Source organism: Pagrus major, chromosome 10 (assembly GCF_040436345.1).
Source record: "Pagrus major chromosome 10, Pma_NU_1.0".
In the NCBI taxonomy this organism is placed as follows: Eukaryota; Metazoa; Chordata; class Actinopteri; order Spariformes; family Sparidae; genus Pagrus; species Pagrus major.
In genome coordinates this window covers 717,657-741,159 of record NC_133224.1, presented here as the reverse complement: position 1 = coordinate 741,159, position 23,503 = coordinate 717,657, and the positions used below count along the sequence as shown (strand labels likewise).

The window sequence follows — 23,503 nt, the reverse complement described above, 5'->3', positions numbered from 1 at the left end:
CGCTGCTGCGGCTGCATCGATCTCTGCTGTGGTTGAAGCTGATGTTGGAGGGTTTGGCTGAAGGACCGGACGCAGACGGACGATACAAAACACCTGGAGAGCTGAGCAGGTAAATACTGAGAGACCGCGGTGCGTTCAAGGACCGGTCACACTGTAAGGCTAACGTTAGCTCCATGAGTTGACTGGAAACAGTCTCTAAGTAGCTTCGACATGTTTTCACTTGAAATAAAAAAACCTTGTAAAAGTTCTTGTGCACTTCATGCCCACATAAATGATGTCATGCTAACAGACTGAAGCTAAAGCTAACGGGTCCCAGATCATGATACTGGGGCTAACAGGTCTTAGGTTTTGCTATCATGCTAACAGATTGAGGCTACATGTTTTTATTTTCTGGATTAGCCTGAAGTCGTCCTCGTCTGGTTGTTGCACCTGTAAATTAAACTACATTATATTTTCTAGAGGACGTGCGATACGACAACATAAAACTTTATCAGGATCGATTGCATCACATCACAGAATCACTTTCATGTTCTTCCCTCAGAGACGCCTACAAGGTGGCGTTGGCGCCCCACCACCCCTGGCTGCTCCGTCAGGCCGCAGAGTTCGTCTTCCTCGCTCTCCCGGACAGACGCTACTTCCTGCAGCTGGTGTGCGTGCAGAACCAGCGGGAGGCCGCGCCCGTCCTGCGCGTCATCATCCGAGCCCTGACGCTCGTCCACACACAAACTCAGAGGATCCTGGCCGAACACGACATGCTGGAGCTGCCCTGACGACGCACCTCAACACTGAACGTACGTATAAACACTTCCTGTTGTTCTGTTCAACGAACCACAAACACAACAACAACAACAACAACAACACCTGTTTGTTTTTCTCACAGAATGTTTATTTTGGTCACGTTTACAGCAAACAAGCAGACTCACATTAGTTACAGTAACGTACGTTAAGCTCTTCATTTAGCTGCAGAAGTCAGAATGTAAAACACATATTTGTTGTTAATATTTGAAGAATACATGTTAACGAAATCATGCACTTTAAGGCACCACATGCTGCATTCAGGAACACCTGGGATTTGGAAGATTTCTCATGTCACATCAAAAAGATCATAAAATGGCTCCAAACAGCTCATTGGCTGTGATCGCTTTAGCTGCTAAGCTGAAAGCGTTAGCACAGTTTACACCCTCAGACAGGATGCTAACCAACCTGCTAACGCTAACCAGTGATGGTTTATGCTTAAAAAAGGGATCTCAGGGCTTCATGAGACTTTTACAGCCGACGAGCTGTGAGGAGCCATTTTATACATTTTTAAACTGTTCTTTACGTTTTAAAACAATCATTCATTGGCTGTTGTCGGCTCGAGGATGAGCACAGAAGCTCCTCCGTCTTTTCAGATCAGTTTGTGATCTCAGGCCTTCTGGAGACTTGGATTAAAACAAGTCCCTCGCTGCTTCAGTTGTTTCGGAGAATGTTTAGTGGTTTTTTGGGTGAATTGTTCCTTTAAAGATTGATTAAATCCAAACTACTTTGAGAAAATGTTCCATTTCCCACTTGTCCTGAACGCAACATTAAAAACACAGCTGGGGCCAGATGAATAAAGGATGTGTACACACAAAAGGAACAGCGTGTCTGGTAATGCAGCGCGGTGAACTAGTGGAGCCAGGCTGCACGAGAGACTTGATGTTATTAATGGAAAGACGCTGCAACTCAACCGCGAGAAAAACACGACGTCACACCGCCGGTGACGCGTTTTAGCCTCACGTCTTGCTGTGAGTTCAGTTAAATGTCACTGAGGCTCATTTATAAACTTAGAAGTATTTCAACACGAGCTCTAAAGATTAATCATCGATCATCCTGATGCAAATGTCTCCACAACGACTCAGATGTATAAAACACCACCCGGAGAACCCAGCGCTTTATGAACCTGTAGAAACCTCCGCCTGCATGTGTCTGTGGTTGTGCGTACACAGTTTTAAACATCTGTTCCTGCTTCTATGGCAACAGTGAAACGAGCAAAGAAAACCAACGAGTGGAATCAACACTGTAAGAAATCAAGTAAAAATGTAAGAAACGCATGGCTGTACAGTTTCAGCTCGACTCTTCACAACCACCAGTTCACATCCAAGCAGTAAATACGACATGAAGGACGACTCCACTCGTCGATAATGTGCAGAGTTCTGACAGAAACCACAGTCCAGATATTTAACGAGAGATTTAATTCTGCTCACTGGATCCGTCACCGCGTCTCGTTAAACTCGTGTTTGTTTTTAAGGCTTCAACAGAAGATTTCTGTCATTTTGTTTAAATCTTAAACATGTTGTTCAGATCAAAGTTTGAACTAATCAATCGTTTCAGCACTTTTTTTCTTTCATTATCTATAAAAATTAGGACTTTTTATAAAGTTGTGTCGTTATTGAACCTCAATTTTGGCAACAAACCCAAAATAAATGATCTAAATTGAAGTAATCAAATACTTTTTTATTTCTATTTTATAGCAACAAATAATCAATTATTAAAACTTTTCTTTATTATTTTCTGTTAATAGACTGATTTTTTTTCAACTCAACAAGTCGGCTTTAAGATTTAAAGACAAACACTTGAGACCTGGTGGAAAACAAGTTTTGTAGGATCTTTATAAGTTTTGTCTTTATAACTCAATTTGTTTTTAACCCATCTGTGAAAAAAACATTCAGGAGAAATGTGTCTTACTGCTTCTAATTAAAACAGGAAGTATTTGTGAACTTCAGCCTCTTGTGGTCAAAATGAGTATTTCAAAAACAAACTAACTTTTTGTTGCTCAGAACAAATTGTGAGTTCTGTAACAGTTTGTGATTGAGATCCAACAGTCGAAAACTTTCACACATAAAAACAAACAGATAAAATAAAATCTTTAACCTAATAATTTAGGTTTTCTCCTGAATTTTATATTTTATTTTATTTCCATTTTCACAGATCTAGAAATAAACTCGACCTAAAAAACAAAACTCTTCTGCTCGATCACACACAAAAAAATCTTTCACTTGTTTTTCGCAGATTGATAAAATTAAGGAACTTAGGAAATTTTGTTTTTTCCTAAAAATGAAAAATAAAATTCTCTTTTTTTTCACAGATGGAATAAAAAACATGAAGCTAATTTAAGAATCTTTTCCTGCAAAACATTTTTTCACCGGAGAGAAAACAAGTTCAGACAGAAAATGTCCTCACTTGTCCCTTCAGGGCCTCCGTAGTAAAGAGACAATCTGAGATTTTAATCGCAGATTAGTTTGATTGTTTTTCACCAGAACAAACGTTTCCTCTCTGAGGTGCAATTAAATATTTGTTTCTCAACACTGTTGAACTTTAAAGTGATTCCAGTATGTTTAAGTGCCGTTAAGTGTTTTAAACTTGACGATTATCAGGAGAATATCGTGAATCTGGTCTCGAACAAACGATTATTCAACTTCAAATTTGGCATTTCAGTCATCAGGTAACTGTTTCTTAAAGATGGTTTTGTTTCTTTTTCTATCAAAACATTTTTGACATTTTTTGGAACCAGAACCAAACTTTTTTCTACAGAAATATTTTTTTCTTCAACCAAAGATCAAAGTTCTCAAATGTTTTCTTGATAAAAAAAAATTTCCTAAAACGGTAAAACTGATTTAAATCAGCTGTCGTGAGATGAAAGAAAAGAGTTTCAGATCCATCAGATCCACCTCGTCTCACCTCCCAGTCAGAACCGGCCAACAGACGTAGTTCAGGACGAGGGTGCGTTCAGGACGAGGGTGCGTTCAGGACGAGGGTGCGTTCAGGAACGGCTCGTCCTCCCCCTGGTGGCTCTTCATGTGTGTTTTCAGACAGTGGCTCTGAGTGAAGGCTTTGTCGCAGACCGAGCACTGGTACGGTCTCTCTCCGTTGTGCGTCCTCATGTGGACCGTCAGGTGTTCCTGCCGAGAACACGCCTTCCCGCAGACGCCGCACACGAACAGTTTGATGCCCAGGTGGCTCCTCACGTGGTTGTTCAGGTGCGTCTTGCGTTTGAAGTAGCGGCCGCACTCGGAGCAGCCGTACGGCGCCTCGCCGGTGTGCACGCGCATGTGCGCCTTCAGCTCGCCGTTGGATATGAAGCCTTTGCTGCAGATGATGCAGATGAACGGCCGCTCGCCGCTGTGCGTCTTCATGTGCGCCGTCAGGCCGCAGTTTGACAGGAACGTCTTGCAGCAGATGTCGCAGAGGTACGGCCGGTCTCTCGCCGTGTGGATCTTCTCGTGCGACTTCAACGTGCCGGGAAGTTTGAAGCGCTTCCCGCAGATCTCGCAGCCGTAGCGCCTCTCCCCCGAGTGAGTGGTCTTGTGTCGGGTCAGCGAGCGCAGGTCGTACAAACACTTCCCGCAGACGTTGCAGTGGTACTTGTCTCGACCCGTGTGCACCTTCCTGTGGGCTCTGAGCTGAGCCTTCAGGCCGAACGCCTTCGGGCAGAACTCACACTTGTGCGGTTTCTCGGCCACGTGGACCCAGCGGTGAACGCTCAGGCTGGACAGGTAGGCGAAGGTTTTGTTGCAGACGTCGCAGGTGAACGGCCTGTTTCCCGTGTGCAGCGTGGTGTGGCTGTGGAGGCCGGTGATGGTGAGGAAAGACTTCCCGCAGTACGAGCAGTCATGAGTCTTCTGATAGTTTCTGATGTGTCCCTTTAACTCGTCCACAGATTCAAACCGCTGCCCACACACTCCACAGACACACTGCGGCTCCTCCACGTGACTCCAGGCGTGTTTGATCAGACTACCCAGAATCCTGTAGGACACGCCGCAGACTCTACACGGCGTCTTATTGCTCACGATCACCTTCCCCTCCACGGCGGACATCTTGGCTCCTCGCTTCCTCTTCATCCTCGCCGACAGCAGCGCAGGATCCGGTTTCCAGTCGTCGTCTTCGTCCAGCGCCTCGTCTTTGTCATCGTCGTCGCTGGAGTCAACGCGGCTCCGAGCAGCGTCTTCGTCCTCGGCTTCCTCCGTCTCCACGTCCTGTCGTTGGGATGTGGAGCTGCTGGCGAGGACGTCGTCTCTGAGAGGACTGTGAGGGACAACATGGAAAATTAATGTTTGTCTCTATGTTGAATCATGAAACTGATTAATGTTTTTCTTCATCTGAATCACAGAACACACAACGTGAAACCTCAACTGTGTGACTGAAACAAGGTTTGTGAGTTTTAGTGTTAAACGAGCTGCAGTGGAAGTAAAACAGCTGATGTCAGGACAGAAGCCCTGAGGGGACACGTGAGGACTTATTTTCTTCTGATGATCCATTTAAAGTGTTTTCTCTCTGTGATTATTAAGAGAACTGGTGGAAAAAAGTTTTGCAGGATAAACTTAAGACTAACGAGTTTTCACAGACGGAAACAAATTGAGGAAAACGTTTTCCCACCAGTTCTCCGGTCATGAGAAAATAAATCACCAGAGCAACAACAAGCGTCTCAGGCCTGTTGTGGAAGTTGCTGAGTAAATGTACTTAGTTACTTTCCACCACAGAGACGTTCACTACGACTTCGACCAGTGAAGTTTGTTTCCACGCTGCAAAATGTTGTTGAATTGTTGAATAAATGTTTTTGGAGACGTCTCCTTCAGTTTTCTTTAGTTTTGTGTTTTGTAAAAATTAATATCTGAGTTTCAATCCGTCTTCAGAACATGAAAAATGAAAAATGTGTAAACTCACATCCTTTTTAAAATTACCTCGAGTCGAGTGCGTCATCAGTTTTTATCAGCACAGCAGCAGCTTCGTGGTCTCTGTGCTGAAGGTGAAGCTCTTCATCCTCCTCTTCCTCTCCGGTCTGCAACAGTTTGTTCACACGTCACTTTTTTAAAGAAACAACTTTCTGCACAAGATACAGAAATAAACACAGTAAAGCACCTGATGGATCTTAAACCACTGAGCTCAGGGACAAGTTCATCAGAAGTATATTATTATTTATATTAAACATTATTTGATTTGATTTCTAATAATAAAGAGAAAAACTATCAGGAAAACGTCTCTGATGTTAATTTACAGGAAACAACATGAAATATTATCTATTATTATATTTATGAAATGTTCTGACGGGTCTGAACTTGAGTTTGTGCCGTGAGACGTGTTGGACCCTCGGTCGCACCTTCAGTCGGATGTAGAGGAGCGTCTTGTCGACCCTGATGGGCTTCATGGTTCTGTAGATCTCGTCCGGCGTCAGCGTCTTCACTCGGACCCGCTGCAGCCTCCTGCTCCGGTCCGACTTGAACAGGTCCAGAGGTTTGTTGTCTCCTGCCAGCTGGGGGAAGGTGGACCTCAGCTGGTCCAGGAAGTCGACCTCCTGCTGGCCGCGAGGACACCGGAGCTCCTGTATGGACGACCTCAGTAACACTGAAACAGAGCAGAGCGTCAGTTCTGGACCGTCTTTTGGCCTCAACACAGAACCACGTGTTATATTCACCGTCTCTGGACAGCACGTCGGACTGGGAGTCTTCCAGCACGCAGACTCTGAGGATGTGGTGGGTCGGTTCTTCGCCGAGGCGGGGTCTGCCACGCTTCCTCCTCTCAGACGAGTCTCTGGGAGTCGATAACCTGAGAGATGATCGGAACAAGACCCAGAACCTGATTCGAGTCCAGGAGGTCGGACAGTCTAAGATTTACAGTGTGAATGCTGAGAGGTCGGTGGTTCAAATCCCGACTCTGACACAACCTTCACTTGGACTGCGACCACTAAACTGGTCTGCAGCACAAAGCAAGGAAACTAATTCACATAGAAACGTGTTGGACTCTGAACGTGTGTCGGTGCTGAGTTACCTGCTGTGTGTTTGGGTTGGATCAGCTGATGTTGTGGCAGCGCTGGGTGGAGAATCATCTGCTCTGTGTGGAAGATGAAGGTCTTCAGAGCTGCTCTGAGCATCTCCAGTCTGTAAAAACAACAAGACTTTAATTAGATCAGCAGAAACTCGTCTGGATCGAACCTGCTGGTGATAAAACCTTCAGAAACTCTTTGTCTCGTGTTGATGACACGTCACTGCTTCAGTAAATAAAGACAAACAGCTGATGATGTTTTAAACTCGAGGTCGACTGATTCCTTTGTTTTACTCATGAGTTCATCTGAAGTTCAGTATCAGATTTATTGATTAATCACTTTGAAGTCAAAGTACCTTCAGTCGGATGTAGAGGGCCGAGTTCCCGGCGCCGCTGCGCCTGATGCTCCTGTAGATCTCCTCTGGCGTCAGCGTCTTCAGTCGGAGCGGCTGCAGTCGCTTGGTTCTGTCCGAGGTGAAGAAGTCAAACGGCTCCTGAGCAGCCAGCTGAGGGAAGGTGGACCTCAGCAGGTCCAGGAAGTCGGCCTCCTGCAGGCCACGAGGAACCTGCAGCTCCTGCACCGGACACTTCTGAAACACTGACCCACACCAGAGATCATCCTCATCCTCATCCTCATCCTCATCATCATCATCATCATCATCATCAGCCTCCATGGAGTCAGTGTGAACTCACCTCTTTTTGAGAGCACATCAGTCTGAGAGTCCTCCAGGATGTAGATCCTCAGATCCAGGTGGTTCTGTGCGTCGCTGATCCGAGGTCTGCCGGGCCTCCTCCTGTCAGACCGGCCTCTGGGGGACATTAACCTGCAGGATGAAGATCGTCAGCAGGTTAGTAAAGACAGAAAACACATGACTTCACTTCACTCAGAGACGGGCTCGGTTCTGTCACCTTGGTTTTATCTGATAATCCGGGTCCTTCAGATCTTCTCGTCTCCGTCTGAAGCTCGTCTCTGGTCGCTGCCCTTCATCTCCACCGTCGGCCTCCTCGTCGTCATAGTCGTCGTACCACAGGAGGCCCAGACTGTCGCTGTCCTCCACACCTGGACCCAGAGAGTCGACACCGGGTCACGTTTATTTACACGTTAACTAAGAGGCCAGATCTTACATACTGCACCTTTAAGAAGGTTTTGTAACTGTGTATAAAGTTAGAGAGAAGTGAGTGTCACCTGTCTGCTGTGAGTTCTGCTCCTCCTCCTCCTCCTCACTCAGAACCACCACCTCATGCTCTTCTGCTTCTGCTTCTCGGCTCCGGGCTTTTAATAAAAAATGAAATAAATATTTCAGAAAGTGCAGCTGTGAACTGCAGAGACATCAAACAGAACCCCACAACAAACACGGCAGGTTTGCGGTCATCACATGCAGTCAAATTATTAATAAACCGACAGTAGGGCCTTGATTTAAACGTGATCTATGACTTTATGACTCCATTTAAAATAACTTTTTGAAAGCCGATTAGTGAGTCACCTCATGTAAATGTGTGCGAGCGATCACTTTCTGTCATCGCACGTCAGCAGGTCCGTGCGCGAGCACACAAACCTAAAATGAGTCGTTTTTTAAATGAAGTTCCACAAATCCTCAGAGTGTTTGTGGCTTCACCCGCTCGCTCACCTTTTCTCTCCAGTCGCACTCGCGGCTGCAGCAGCAGCTCCAGCTGCCGCTTCTGCCGGGAGATCTCCCGTCTGAAGCCCGACGCCTCCTCCTCGTACCCGGCCACGGTCCTCTCCACCACCGCTAAGATCTCCTGCGCGGCCGTCGTCAGCTTCTCGGTGACGATTCCTCTCAGGATCTCGGCCTTGCTCATGTCGCTGAGGCCGCCGAGAGCCTCCGAGCCGCCGCCGCTGCTCTTCCAGTAAAACATCTCAACGTCGCCCCGCAGATTTGATGTTTTGCAGAAAAACTTCGCACATTTGCGCGGACGGGTGCTCTTCCGGGTGTCGGTCCGGCTGCAAATGGCGTCCGGCGAGAAACAAAAACAAAGCGAGCGTCCGCAGGTTCACGATGTCATTAAACTGTGTTTTCTTTATTTGGTTTTATATTAAATGTATTTATTCAACATCCAGACTGTGATTACGATCTCAGTCGGATGATGGCGCCAAACAACCAGCTACTTTATATTTAGGTTCACACAAGGAAACAGATTTGTAGTAAACTATTTAAAGACCTGTGAAGCTACGGAGGCCTGAAGCGGCCAAAACCAGAAATGCAATGAAAAAAGAAAATATTGACGTAAATAAAAATAGGGAATGCAAAGTGAAATATATACGTACATTTAAAAATTAATACATTAGAAAATAAAATGGGATTATAAATAAATAATTAAATTAATACAAGAGTGATAATTTGGTAAAAACACGCTTCAGTCGATTTAAATGTATTAAATGTGTAAAGACAATAAAGTTTGTTATTCTGTAAAATCCTTCCATCATACACCAAAGATTAGTTAGTGATATTGTGATAAATGTGTTGCATTCATTTTGGGGAATTCAAGCAGAATTATCAATTTGTCACCTTTAATAAATAAATGAATGTCTTTTTATTTTAATAATAGTTTTCTTAGTATTTAATGTCATTAATTACCTCTGGAGCTTCACTCCGTCATCATCAGGCTGACATGTTATTATTTCAATACCTTTAACTCTTTCGATTAACGACAGACAAAATCAATATTAGTTGTCGCAAAATGACACTTTTTGTTTTTCTGATACGTTTTAAATCAGATCCAGACCTTCTGGAGGAATAAACATCTGGAGTCACATCAGGTTCTGATCCGAAGCCGCTGACAGACAGGAGGAGAGCTCAGAGATTATTTTTGAACTTTTGGGATTAAAAAGTGGATTTATCTTCACTCCTGTTTATCAACCTGACTGCAGCAGTGATCCTCCATCGTCGGGTGTTTATGTTCCTTAAAATTAAGATTATTTTTGGTGGAATTTAACTTATTTCTGGTTCATAATAACAATATTCTGCACAAGTTTATTTACTGTTGATACTTTAAGTAAATGTTCCTGTTTATAAAGTTGTATTTGGTTACTTTCCTCCGTGTTTACGTCATTAATTCTGTGTGTAATCAATAATATCTCACATTTCAAAACAACAACAGGTAAACAAAACTCGAGACGACTGAACAACAGAATCAGTGCTGTATTTAAAAACAACATTCACAAACGTCTTCTTTTTTTTGAACAAACTGACTGTTGGTGAAAGTCCCGGATCCAATGAAATAAATGTCAATAAAAGCAAAACTATCTGACAGTTTTCAGTTAAATGTTTTCAATCAAAAGTAAAAATAATTACGCTAAAAAAAAAAAAGAGGAACTATGTCTAAAATCTGAGTTTAGAAAATCTTTGAAGTTTAAACGTTGTTCGTTTTTCCTACAATAAAAATAAATCATTTAGTGTGAACCGGACATGTAACATGAACTTCTGAAGACAAACATTTAAAACACGACGACACTAAAAGTCTGGAGTTTCTAATTCACACAAACAGCCCAGAAACCATCAGCGACTGAATCTCCTCAGACGCGTCGTTGGTTTCGGTCGTTTCAGTGGATTTCTATCCTTCAACCAAACTGCGACACATTCAACACATCTAACAACAAAACATTTTGTGCAAACAGAACAGGACCGTCTGAAATCACCGCACGTGTTTAACACTCTTAGTGGCGTTTAGTCTGTCGGACAGAATCTGAACGGGAGCTTCAGCCTCGCCGCCGTCCGACGCATCGTCGTGCGTCTTCATGTGTCTCCTCAGACAGTGTTTGTAACTGAAGGACCTGCCGCAGAGCGAGCAGGAGAACGGTTTCTCCCCGGTGTGGACCCTCATGTGGACCTTTAACGTGTACTTTACTTTAAATGTCTTGCTGCAGATTTGACAGGTGAGCGTCCCTCCACTGGCCGTCTCAGCCGCCGAGTGCGTCGACAGGTGTTTGGACAACATTTCCAGGCTGCTGAAGGTTTTGCCGCACGTGTAGCAGCGGCGCAGCTTCTCACTTCTGTGGTTCAACTTGTGTCGTAAGTACTTGGCCTCTGAAACATACGATTGTGGGCAAAGATCACATTTGAGCAGCTTATCTGCCGTATGTGTCCTCATGTGACTCTTCAGCACCCACGCATGAACAAACGCTTTGTGGCAAATCTGACATTTGTGCGGTTTCTGTCCGTTGTGGTGAGCGACGTGTCCGCTGAGGCCGGTGACGGTCAGGAAAGACTTTCCGCAGATGTCACAGCAGTGTGTTTTCTGGTGACCGTGGAGATGATTCCTCAGCTCGTCTGCAGACTCTGAACGCTCCCCACACACTCCACACAGCCTCTCTGGATCGTCCACGTGACTCCAGGCGTGTCGGATCAACATGTTGGTCGACCTGCGCTGAGCTCGGCAGACTTTACAGGACAGAGGATCAGAATCTGTCGGCCGCGTCTGTTGCCTCCGTCGTCTCCATCCCTTCGGTTTGAGCCGTAGTTTCTTCTTCTTCTTCCTCCTCATCGTCCTCTTCTTCGGTTCTTTCTCCCTCACATGATTCTCACTTTTGTCTAGTTTCCAGTCGTCATCACTCACTGGAGCTCCGTCCCCGTTGCCCTCAGACAGAACCAGCAGAGACCAGAGACGGCCGACGGCCGACTTCGATCCACCATCTTCTTCGTTCTCTGACTCCATGTCTTCATGTTGTGACTTTGAGCTGCAGGACAGAACAAAGAGTTACAGACGTCACGTTGAGAATAAACAGTTGGATGTTTTCAGGCTGGACGTCGACAGGATTTACCTCGTGTTCATCCAGGTTTGATCAGAAGTAGATGAAGAATCCTCGACAGCATCGGCAGGATGGAGCTCCTCCTCCCAGACTTCATCTGCAGCCTGGAAGAGTTTTGTTTTCAAATCAAACATCAGCATCTTCAGAAGTCACTTTTAGCATCAAAGGACTTCCTGTCAATGTGTAAAAAGCCCAGAAATCAGACAAAGTACCTTCAGTCGGATGTAGAGGGCGGAGTTTCCTGCTCCGTTCAGCCTGACGCTCCGGTAGATCTCCTCTGGCGTCAGAGACTCCACTCTGAGCGGGTGGAGTCTCTTCGATCTGTCGGATGTGAAGAGGTCAAAAGATTTCTGAGCGGCCAGCTGAGGGAAGGTGGAGCTCAGCAGGTCCAGGAAGTCGGCCTCCTGCAGGCCGTGACGGACCTGCAGCTCCAGCACCGGGTACTTCTTGTACACTGAAACACAACAGGGACACTCTGAAACTGAAAACTGACACATGAATAAACTACCTGGGGTTTAATATTCAAGTGTGTCGTTTTATCAAGTTAAACTTTATTGGTAAACGTACCGCTGGGTGACAGCACATCGATCTGAGAGTCCTCCAGGATGCAGATCCTGAGGTCTACGTGGTTCTGCGGGTCACTGATCAGAGGGCTGCCGGGCTTCTCGCTGTCTGACTCGACTCTGGGCGACATTAAAGATGAAGATCAGGAGCCAGTTAACAACAGAAGAGTCGGTGTAACGTTATCGACAGTGAGAAGCAGCTCTGTGTTTTTACCTGGTGTTCAGTCTGAGCTGATCCGTGGACGGAGAACCTGAAGCAACGTCTCGTCTCTGCTGAGGATCTTCGGCCGTCTGGACTTCGTCAGGACGCTAAAACAAGAGTTTGATTCTCAGGTCACGTTTCCAAAATCAAAACAAATACTGATGCTTGATAGAAGATGTTTGTGAGGAAAAAACAACATACTAAATGATGTATGAAGGTAAATATTACAAACACACAGCAGCCACAGTCTGTTCACCTGCTGCCACGTGGCAGGAGGTCCAGACTACAGAGCAGCTTCACTCCTCAGGCTGATAATAAATAGGTTATTTATTATCTATCTGTTTAGTTTTTTGGGTCTTTTGTGTTTGTAGTTTAGGGAACTACAGCTGAAGCTTTGTTAAACAATCTTTACCACTTCTACTTTTCGATGGTATAAACCAGAAGTTCAGACTGTTGTAGAGATCAGAACTTGTCCCTGTGGTTAAAGTACCTTCAGCCGGATGTAGACACCTGAACGCCCAGTTGTCCTGTGGATCTCCTCCGGCGTCCATGTCTCTGCTCTGAGTGGCTGAAGTCTCATCGTTTGGTCGATCGTGAAGAAGTCAAAAGGTTTCTGAGCAGCCAGCTGAGGGAAAGTGGACCTCAGCAGGTCCAGGAAGTCCTGCTCCTGCAGGCCAGGAGGACACCTCAGCTCCCGCGGGGGAAACTTCTGCAACGCTGACACACAAAAACAACATTCAGCAGATGAACAAGGCTGACACTCAGTGTTATACTGGTTCAAGTCTTGGTGCAGTTTTACCGGCTGATTGAATTTACCATAGGGTGTGAGCACATCGACCTGAGAGTCCCCCAGGATTCGGACCCTGAGACGTACTGGATTCTGCGGCTCACTGATCCGAGGTCTGCCAGGTTTCCTCCTGTCAGGCTGAACTCTGGGTGACAATATGCTGAAAGATGATATCAGAAGCAGGTTAATGACCAGAGGATGAAGTCGTTCCAGCTGCAGTCTGGACATTAACGTTTCTCTGCTGGTGGAGCCGATAACAACTGAGTTTTTATCTCTTACAGTTGTGTTGTTGCGTCTCACCTGGTTCGATCAGGACTGGATGGAGAACGAGCAGCAGCATCGTTTCTCTGTGACGGATTCGACTCTTCATCGGTGGACTTCAGCTCCTCTTGTGTCTGAAACACAGCAGCTTCACTCTCAAATGACCGACATTCAAATATTAATATCAATGAGCAAAAACAACAAAAAGAGGAGAAGGACGAAACCACAAACAACCAAAACATCAGCGATTCCTCAAAAAAATACCAAATATTCCCTGAAGCTGGGAGAAAAAGGTTCAGACATGTTGAGGACGACAAACCTTCAGCTGGATGTAGAGGGCCGAATGCCCCGTGGACCTGACGCTCTGGTAGATCTCCTCTGGCGTCAGAGTCTCCAGTCTGAGCGGGTGGAGTCTCTTCGATCTGTCCGATGTGAGCACGTCGAACGGTTTCTGAGCAGCCAGCTGAGGGAAGGTGGACCTCAGCAGGTCCAGGAAGTCCTCCTCCTGCAGGCCACGAGGACACCTCAGCTCCTGCACCGGGTACTTCTTATACACTGAAACACAGACGAGTTCTTTCAGGTCAGAAACGTCTTAAAGATGTTGCGTCAGTATTTAATCCAGCACGGCTCATTAACACCATTTTGAGGTTGTTTCCACTGGTCACAACATTTTGTGGATGTAGGAAATAAACTTTGAGCTCATCGACTGCACATGGCTGAAAATATACGTCAGGTGCATCCACCTTCACTTCATTAGTCCGCTCCTCTCTCGACCCGGTGTTGTTCTGGTCCGTCATCAAGAAGCTCCGGTGCTTTAAACTCCACAAGATTTAAGACTTTCAGCCGCATTATTAAAAGCTGATCTGACTGAGCTGATGCGGCTTCTCATTTCTCTAAAAACATGTTTGTTTGTATCTTCTGTCCTCACATCTGCAGTGGGACAGACCAAGATACATCCATGCATTGTCTTCCACTTATCCCAGGTCGGGTCGGGTCGGGTCGGGTGGCAGCAGGTCTACAGGGTTTTCCAGATGTCACTCTCTCTCTCAAGCAACCGGGCGTCCCAGTCCAGATGAGATGTGTAATCCCTCCAGTGAGTTCTGGGTCTGTCCCGGGATCTCCTCCCATCAGTGGTATCAGTGAAGCACAGAGCCTGAAGGACGCTAACAGACACGTGGCAGGAGATCCAGACTACAGAGTACGATCACTATACGATCACTTGCTGCGTCACGACCCAGAAACCTGATCGTAACCAGGATACAGTGCAGGAATCGTCCTCACTGGAGATCTGAGGCGCTTTAAACGTACCTTCAACTGAGAGCACTTTGATCTGAGAGTCGTCCAGGATGCGCATCCTGAGGTCGATGTGGTCTTGTGACTGACGAATCCGAGGTGTGCCACGTTTCTTCCCCTCAGGCTGAACTGTGGGAGTCAGCAACCTGAAACATGAGGACAAGATGGCGTCAGCCCTGAGCAGACGAACGACAGCGTGAAATCCAGTACAAACGTCCTGACTCAAAATACTTCTGAGGTTTGTGTCTTAATCTGAACTGATCTTTGAGACTTGGCTGGAGGTCAAACCTGCTCCGATATGATTATTCTACATTCATAACTTTTATTTTGTGTCTTCACAACCTTACATCAGCATCTTAACCTGACCGTGATCCAGCCAACTGTTAATAAGCTCAAATATGTTGTTGCTGTGATGAATTTTAAACCAACAGACAAGTCATTGGTTTTAAATGTCGTATTGTGAGCGATAACTGTATTAATGTGACTTTAAACCTCGGTGCTGCTTCATAATCTGGTTCTGTGAGACGTCCCTGATCCTCCTCGTCTTCGTCCTCCACCTGTGCCTCGGAGAAGCAGACGGGGCCGAGGCTCTCGCCGTCCTCCACACCTGCACACATTCATCTGTTAGAAATGTCTCTGCGTGCAGATCAACCCGGTGTTTTCACACAAAGACAGAAAGAAGTTCATGTGGAACATTTGCTGAATTTAAAAGAAGGAACAAATAATGAAGAATTTGTTTCACAACGGTTATAAAGTTTGTTTTAACTCAACAACTCTTAAAATCACCACATTTGTTAATGGAGTCTGGTGTAAAGCAACAGAGCTGAAGTGGTTTAAAGACGCACTGGGCTCAGATTTGTGCTGCTCCTCCTCTTCACCTCCTCCTCCAGCTGCCGGCTCACAGACAGGAAACTCATCATCTGGATCAGAACCAGAAACAAGACGAGAGGGTCAATTAAAACGAGATGATCACAGCAGAATGGACCTCACTGAACCCTTCACATGAACACAGTCAGTACTTTGTGTTATTTGCTCTATATTCAACGTGTTAAACGGAGCAGCTAGTCTGACTGGACGCCGAACTGATGAGCGATGGTCCAGTTGTTCGGTTCTGTCAGTACATGTCTGCAGCTCGCACCCTCAGCAGACGAACCTTAAACTGACTGTTTTGTAAAGCGGGTTCGTCATCAGGTGCGTTATGTGAGAGCGCTGGACCGACACCGACCTATTCTCTCCAGCTTGACCCGCGGCTGCAGCAGCAGCTCCAGCTGCCGGTTCTGCCGGTCGATCTCCTGCCTCAGACCCGACGCCTCCTCCTCGTACCCGGCCACGGTTCTCTCCACCACCGCGAAGATCTCCAGCGCGGCCGTGGTGAGTTTCTCCGCCACGACCCCTCTCAGGATCTCGGCCTTGGACACGCTGCTGGAGGCGGACATGCTGCCGGAGGCGGCCCCGCGCTCAGCCTCCATTGTCTCCGAGGATCTAGCTCCGCATCACCGCCGCACGGAAGTCTGGTTACCGGCAGAAAAATACGCGGGAATGTTTGGAGCGGATGTTGCGCTGGTGCACGCACGAATGCGGTCCGGCTAGAAACAGCGGGAGAGGAACGACGCTCTCTTCGATCGACACAAGATGGCGCCAAAGTGACCGTTGTTACAGCTGATGTATATGACCGGACCTGAAGTCTCCTGGGCTGAAGCTGTGGTACCAGCAGGGGTGGACTGGCCATCTGGGATACCGGGCCTTTGACCCAATGTTGGCCGGTTCGGTCCACTATGTGTTTTTGTTTTTTCTTCTTCTCTAAATTCCCTCCCATGGTTCCGGCCAATTGGCTACAGAGGGCTGTCAGTGTGTTCCCAGCATCGACACATATAATTGGTCTATTGTTTGTCACTGTCAATCAATCATGGGCTGACAGTGCTGTCAATCACGACACGAACCAGGGTGGGGCGGGACCTCGATGGGCGGGCCGGGCTGCTGCTGAGCCAGTAGTAACGTTAGTGTGTGGTGGTAGTGAGCGTCTTCCAAACTGTGTCCGCTACTTGAAATGGATAAGAGGAAGAAACAGCTGAGAAACAGCGATTAAAACAGTTGAAGTCTCTGGAGGTGGAGGCTTTTTGGTGCCGGGACCAGTGACACCGACCCGCCAGCAGCCACAGGTGCTGCTGCGCCGGGAGACGAGGGAGGAGGACCTGACGATGATGAGCGAGTGGAGGCAGACAGGGTCAGTAACGTCAGCCTGGGGCTGGCTCGGCTGAATGTTTGAGACACGTCCAAAACAAAGTAAAAAAATGTTTTTACATTGAATGTGATGCGACCTCACTAACTGCATACTGATGAACGCAGCTGCCGCTAATGCTAACGTAGCTGCCGCTAATGCTAACGTAGCTCCTCAGGGACTGAAGCCGTTATTTTCTAACTTTGACAGTCTAACATGTGGCAGCACATCAGCCCAGAGTTAAAGGGCTGTGACTGTTGGTAGCTGTGGTTGATTTTGTTCAAATACGTCGAATTGTGATATTATGGGTTATTATTGTTCAGATGATTTAGCTAAGCTAGCTAACAGATGCTAACGTCAGCGGTCTCTTGTTGCCATAGCAACAGTGAACATTCACGTGGCCTAATGAGCTGTAAACAGAGATGCAAAACACAAGTAAACCTGTAGCAAATAATAAGTTTAGTTTGCAATATTTACCATTGAATTTATTGTAATCTTTCAATTCATTTAACTATTTAATAGGTATAATTTGTGTGTAACTTTAATTTGTGCGTAAATGTGTTACTTTTACTGTAGTTTTCAAATGGCTGTGTATAGTGTTGTCTTGAGCATTGACAAAGCCATTTGACCATCTTGTTCATAAATGATGGTGTCAGGACTTTTTCTTATGACACACACACTTTCATTGATATGATAAGTCCTTGAGTTCATAGCTACGTGCTTTGTTTGTTAACTGCTATCAAGGGATATGACTCTCCTTTGTAGTATGTGTGAGAGAAGACGCCGCGAGATTTGTGGACTTCTACGTGGTGTAGCTGATAATGTAGTGGGCTGGTCTGGACAGAAAATGCCAGGGCTGAATTTTTGTCCCAGTCCACCCCTGCCAGCTGGTCTCTGCCCTGCAGGCTCCTGCTCAAAGCCAGGTCCACCAACCAGAGAGGGTCAGTCAGATCGGGCCTTCACATCACGAGCTGGACTTCACCTTGGTGCCCCATGTGTTGTAACTCCTCGCAGCTCCGTCCTGACCGGCTGCTGTGCCCTTTACACTCCTGAGATACTAAAGTAACACAAAAGTTACTGTCATCTCCCCCAAAAACATTAACGTCTGTGCTCTCGTCACGTGCAGTCGAGTACAAATCAAAAGCACAAGCTTCATGTGACACGTGATGTTTTTACGTTTCCTGACAAGTTTCTCCTGCAGCTGCCTTGAACAACACTTGTACATTCATATGTTTCTGTTGAACCGAGCCTATCGGACCGTGTTCTTGTTGTTTCTCTGCAGCATCAATAAACTTTGGTCTCACTTCTTTTTTTCCTCGTGTGCTTCTGTGGGTTCAGCTCAGCTGTCAGATGGAAAACCCGGCCTGTTCTGGTTTGGTTGTGGCTAACCGACACACACTTCCCTTCAGATAAAGAACAAACTAAACCGCGACCGCAGACTATAAACAGCTCGAGCAGAGTGTCCTGAGAAACCTCACAGCTTCAGCTCAGTTTACTGGACTCAAGAGGAAGCTGTCTTTATGTAGAGGATCAGAACTAGAACATGAATAATCTTCATATTAAAGGTCAGTTTGAGATGCAGAAAATGCAGCGAGGATCTAAAATCATGAACATTGTTCTGTTTGTGAACTTAAAGGAAGTCTTTGTTCTGGTCAGTTCTGATGTGCAGAACCAGTGTTACAGAAACAGGGTGTGTCGACACAGAGCTGAAGGAAACACACTGAATGATGCTGAAGGATAAAGTCTGTTTAATGTGCAGCTCAACATTTCAGATACAGCCGGGTCCAAAACTCTGACACCACATTGAAAACCTTGAATACTGTCACAGAAACCTGGAAATCATCACAAAGTCTGAGGATCAGAAAGCAAATCAAAGCGTCAGAAGTCAAAGAGGATCGTTCTCAGCGTCAGATCGTGACTGAAGCTCTCTGAAGAAACACTTTACACAAAGTGGATCAGCTGGACACCATCAGAACATCAACACATCAAGCTGAGTTCACTGAGAGACACAACTGACTCAACGAACAACACAAGAGTCCAATCAGCAGCCGACCCGTCAAACTAGAAGGTGAGCAGCTCCACAGGAAGAGTTCTGGTGGGAAAGCCACAGAGACGAGCCGATCCGAGGCAGAGGAGGGCGGGTCTCACAAGAAGAAGCAGCAGGATCCACAATAACAGAACCCAGAAGCTGAGCAGCTCCACAGGAAGAGTTCTGGCTCCTACGAAGGAAACGTGACTGAAGAAGAAGGAGAACACGTTGGATCAACTCAGAGGTGATGCTCTGTGGTGACAGCAGCCATGACATCATCATACTCATCAGCCAATCCCTGCTCAGCCTGGGTGGGAGGAGCCATCTCCATGGAGACAGGCAGGTCATTTCCTGCAGGTGGAGAGAGTGAGATCATTTATCAACAGCTGTCAATCATCAACTGATTGATTGATTGATTGATTGATTGATTGATTGTTACCTGTGGACCTGTGTCGATATAAAGACACCATGATGACAGTGGAGATGCAGTACGGACAGAACACCACCAGGTGGAGGACCAGTCTGAACACCAGCTGGAGGGGGGTGGAGTCAGGGGGCGGGGCTGCTGTGGTGGGCGGGGCTGCTGTGGTGGGCGGGGCTGCAGATGTAGGTTTACCTGCAGAGAGAATCTCACCTGGTCAGGTGAACATGTGGATGAAATGAGTCCTGAGATCAAAGGGAACCTCCTGACCTGTGACAGTGATCCAGCTGGGTGGAGACTCTCCATGTTCCCTGGTGTGACACTTGTAGAGGCCTTCATCAGACCTGGAAACATGGCGGATGGTCATGTGACCTGTAGGCTCAGTCCTGATGAGGGAGCCATCTTTATAGAAACCAGCTGAGAGGTTGGAGGTCTCTGTTGTACAGGTCAGAGTGACATCATCTCCCTCCATCACAGGGAGGACAGGACTCTGCAGGATCACTGCTCCACCTCAACACAGAGACAAACTACAGCACTTCATCCACCTACACAGCTTCATCAGCACTGACTGCACAGCCTCATCTTACCAGAGACAGTGATGTTGATGCTGGTACTGGCTGCTCCCTCTGTGGACTCACACCAGTAAACTCCACTGTCCAACGGGTCAATGTAGCTGATGTTACAGGAAGAACCAGCTGGTTCTCCCCAGTCAGGTCCACACTGAGTCCTGGTTCGTGTAGTCGTGTTCCTCGTCACCGTCCATCCATCAGAGCTGCCGTCCTCCTCACACCTCAGAGAGACAGACTGTCCATCAAACAGCTGAGAGGTGTCAGGACGCATCTTCAGAGAGGCTGGAGGACGAGACAGAGAGATGTGGTTAAAGATGATAATGTGCAGTTTGACAGAAGTGTATCTTGGTCCTCTTCCAGTCTCTGTAGACCTTGTTGAAGTGCACTGATCTCCTCTGTGCTTCAGGCTCTGAGTCTCCTCATGTTTTAAATGTAACTCTCAGAGTTGGTGTCAAACACACAGCAGATCTGACTTCATGTGTCTCGCATGTCAGTATTGTTTCTCCACTTTCTCTGCCAGCTGCTGCATCAAGCTGCGTGTGCAGTCCTGCTTTCACAATGACATTTTTATAGCAGCACATTTATCTTCAGCGTCCAGTCTGTGGACATCCAGACAGTTTTCACTGTTTTATTGTGTTTGCAAACTGTTTCCCTCCATAAACAGCGTCCTGAACACTGACTGTGCTGTCAGGGACTAAACAACTCTTCATCAGTCGCACAAGAAGTTTCCTCACCTTGGTGTGTGGAGCCGCTCAGCAGTGACGTCACAACTAAAGACAGAAGACACTCAGGTTGGTTTGAGAGGACACACAGAGGAGGACAGACGTCTCAGAGAAACAACATCAGCTGATGTTTGAGTGGACTTACAGAGCAGACGCAGCAGACGTGTTTCCTCCATCCTGACACCGACTCATATGACATCTACACTGCATCACTTCATGCTCACATCAAGTCAGACCCTCCTCCTTCCTCCCTGACCGACTCTCACCCTGCTGTGGTTTCCTCTCAGCTGACTGCAGCTGAACAACTGATGGAGTCCGTTTTAAACTGAACGTCACAACAAACTGCAGCAACGCGCTGATTTCACATGTAAAGCGACACCTGACACAGGATGTAGATCACATGGATATGATGCCTTCACTGACAGTTGTGTCTCAAAGTGACCGCTTGTCTCTCCAACACAGACTCCAGATGTGAGTCTGAAGCTGTCAGAGATTCATGATGAACCTCAAACACATCTTAAAGATCTGACACCTCACTGTAGACTGCAGGTGAGCACAATCCACAGAGACGCGTTCATCGACACATTCATAAACTATTAGGGTCATTTCTGTCTTTGTTTCATGTCCTGCGGTGAAACATGGGCAGGACCTCGTTCAGCTGAGATGCTTTTATCAGAAACAGGAAGCTGGACGACCACAGAGGCGTTAGCTTCTGTTAGCAGGTTCACCACAGGAAACAAACAGGCAGGGAGGCATGTAAAGAACAACACACGTTATCATCAGCCAAACAGACCTGAAACTTTATTATCATCAGAGCAAATCCAATCAGAACAGGACGAGTTGTTAAAGACACAGATGGTTCAGTTTGGACCACAGTGGACCAGCAGAAGGACTCAGGGTGTGGAGGTCAAACAGTCTGAAGGTATTAAACTGAGCGGAGGCGACGGCTGCAGCATGAATGTGATCTCTGGTTGTGTGGTGTGTTTTGGGTTAAATTATAACCGATACAAACGCTGAAGGACTCCTCATGTTACCTGCTGATGAAGACTGATTAATGTGTTTCAGCTGCAGTAAAATATGATTCACAACTCAACAACAAATAAAATAAGTGGAAAATTACAGCTTTTCCCTTCATGTACACTTTTTAAATTTACTGCCACAATTTTAGTAGAAATACAAATGTGTTGTTAGAAAACATCTTTAAAATGTAATAAAACATTTAAAATATACAAGTTGAAGGTTGCTATATTTACATAACAGTAAAATTATGTTATTTTAACTGTTCAATCAGTCTACAACATGCAGGTTATTCAGACTAAATGAAAACTATTGGAAACTGTGATTTTCTTGTATTTTATATTCTCTTAATACGAAAAAACAGGAAAAGAAATGATATCCTGTAATTATCAGTGAAATATAACTACAGTGTGTCTGTAGTGCTCAGAAAACAGATTATTATCTGATTATTAATATTAGTTTGTTTGAGAGCAGGTTGGTGAACATTAGTATGAAACGTGTCTGAAATAAAGATGAACACTGATGATGAAGTGAATCCTTATGGTCTCAGCTGTCTGCGATCTGTTGGTCTGTAACTCACTGCCGCTCTCACAAACACCACAAATGAACATTTAGAAACGTGCAGACGAACACGAACACACACACGAAGTGTGTTTTCACTCACCGAGCAGCCGCAGCACACACGAGTCCTCCATGTTGAGTCTTGGTCATCTGAGTTCAGCAGCATGTAGCAGTCAGACCAAGCCGACCCTCCTCCTTCCTCTTTGGTCTCTGACACTGTTGTGGGTTTCTGTCACACACTTAGCAGGAAATCACTTGTCTGTTGTTGTGCAGTGAGTTTGTACTTGGAGAGAGAGAACAGGGTCAGACAGCACTGATGGGCTGTTAAATATATATTATATATTACATATAAAGTATAAATACACATAAACACTTCACTGTGACGACATGAGCTCATAATCATCATGTCTCTGTGTGAGATGTGAGTTTATGTGATATGACATCATTTATTAGAAGGCGGGTCTCAGCGCTCAGACTGTTTGTTGCCTGTTTGTTGCCTGTTTGTTGTTGATGTCGGCACATGTGCAGTGTGTCGTTAGCTCCAGACAGCTGATGGAGGTAAACAGAGACCAGAACCAGAGTCACAGTGAGTCCAGCAGGGGGCGCTGTTCACTGTGACTGACTCATATGATGACACAGTGTGACACTGCGCCTCTACTAGTCCTGGTTAACCTCTACTAGTCCTGGTTAACCTCTTCTAGTCCTGGTTAACCTCCACTAGTCCTGGTTAAGCTCCACTAGTCCTGGTTAAGCTCCACTAGTCCTGGTTAACCTCTACTAGTCCTGGTTAACCTCCTCTAGTCCTGTTAACCTCCACTAGTCCTGGTTAACCTCTTCTAGTCCTGGTTAACCTCTACTAGTCCTGGTTAACCTCCACTAGTCCTGGTTAACCTCTACTAGTCCTGGTTAACCTCTATTAGTCCTGGTTAACCTCCACTAGTCCTGGTTAACTGTGTGCTCTGAAGCTCAGCTGCACAGTGTTGTGTCAGTACTCTGATTACTTTGGACCCGTGTCACTGGGGTTTGAGTCTGTTCACTCGTTGGTTCAGTGTAGCTTCATGTCAGAGGATGTAACTGTGTTGTTGTGTAACTGTGTTGTTGTGTAACTGTGCTGTTGTGTAACTGTGCTGTTGTGTAACTGTGCTGTGTTTTTTGTGAGGAAATCTTTCAGACTTGTTTTCTCTGTGTTCACTCTGACTGCTGCTCCCTGAATACTTGACTCCTCCCTGTTAGTCTGAACTGTGAGACCTGCCCTCTAGTGTTCATACGTCATCTACATCTACAGTCTGTTCGTCCTGACGAGCTTCAGAGAAGC

At 46.2% G+C, this 23,503-nt stretch overlaps 4 protein-coding genes across 4 annotated transcripts in view; 1 reads left to right on the top strand and 3 right to left on the bottom strand.

Moving 5' to 3' along the window:
- Positions 1–5,593, top strand: part of LOC141003513 (ceramide-1-phosphate transfer protein-like) — a 7,420-nt gene extending 1,827 nt beyond the window's left edge. Inside the window, exons 5-7 of the mRNA XM_073474876.1 lie at positions 1–109; positions 542–791; positions 4,679–5,593. The exon at positions 1–109 is cut by the window's left edge and continues 88 nt beyond it. Of these exons, the coding sequence (XP_073330977.1) occupies positions 1–109; positions 542–770 (338 nt within the window). The 3' untranslated portion in view covers positions 771–791; positions 4,679–5,593. The remainder of the gene's footprint in view (positions 110–541; positions 792–4,678) is intronic.
- LOC141003993 (uncharacterized) lies at positions 2,353–8,703 on the bottom strand. The gene is made up of 10 exons (XM_073475494.1): positions 8,406–8,703; positions 7,964–8,050; positions 7,687–7,837; positions 7,471–7,601; positions 7,134–7,375; positions 6,784–6,893; positions 6,431–6,561; positions 6,116–6,360; positions 5,700–5,797; positions 2,353–5,043 (listed from the first exon to the last, which is right to left on the bottom strand). The coding sequence occupies exons 1-10, from the start codon at positions 8,653–8,655 to the stop codon at positions 3,765–3,767; spliced, it is 2,724 nt and encodes a 907-aa protein (XP_073331595.1). The 5' UTR covers positions 8,656–8,703; the 3' UTR covers positions 2,353–3,764.
- A 1,215-nt stretch (positions 8,704–9,918) lies between these two features.
- LOC141003479 (uncharacterized) lies at positions 9,919–16,200 on the bottom strand. Its single transcript, XM_073474828.1, has 13 exons — positions 15,877–16,200; positions 15,497–15,571; positions 15,144–15,258; positions 14,667–14,797; positions 13,678–13,913; positions 13,398–13,492; positions 13,127–13,257; positions 12,801–13,027; positions 12,323–12,417; positions 12,113–12,228; positions 11,758–11,999; positions 11,558–11,649; positions 9,919–11,473 (listed from the first exon to the last, which is right to left on the bottom strand). The coding sequence occupies exons 1-13, from the start codon at positions 16,118–16,120 to the stop codon at positions 10,432–10,434; spliced, it is 2,841 nt and encodes a 946-aa protein (XP_073330929.1). The 5' UTR covers positions 16,121–16,200; the 3' UTR covers positions 9,919–10,431.
- Positions 16,201–18,621: 2,421 nt separating this feature from the next.
- On the bottom strand, positions 18,622–22,488 carry LOC141003517 (Fc receptor-like protein 5). Its single transcript, XM_073474881.1, has 6 exons — positions 22,292–22,488; positions 20,623–20,658; positions 19,907–20,170; positions 19,590–19,829; positions 19,338–19,514; positions 18,622–19,249 (listed from the first exon to the last, which is right to left on the bottom strand). The coding sequence occupies exons 1-6, from the start codon at positions 22,320–22,322 to the stop codon at positions 19,137–19,139; spliced, it is 861 nt and encodes a 286-aa protein (XP_073330982.1). The 5' UTR covers positions 22,323–22,488; the 3' UTR covers positions 18,622–19,136.
- Positions 22,489–23,503: the final 1,015 nt, after the last annotated feature.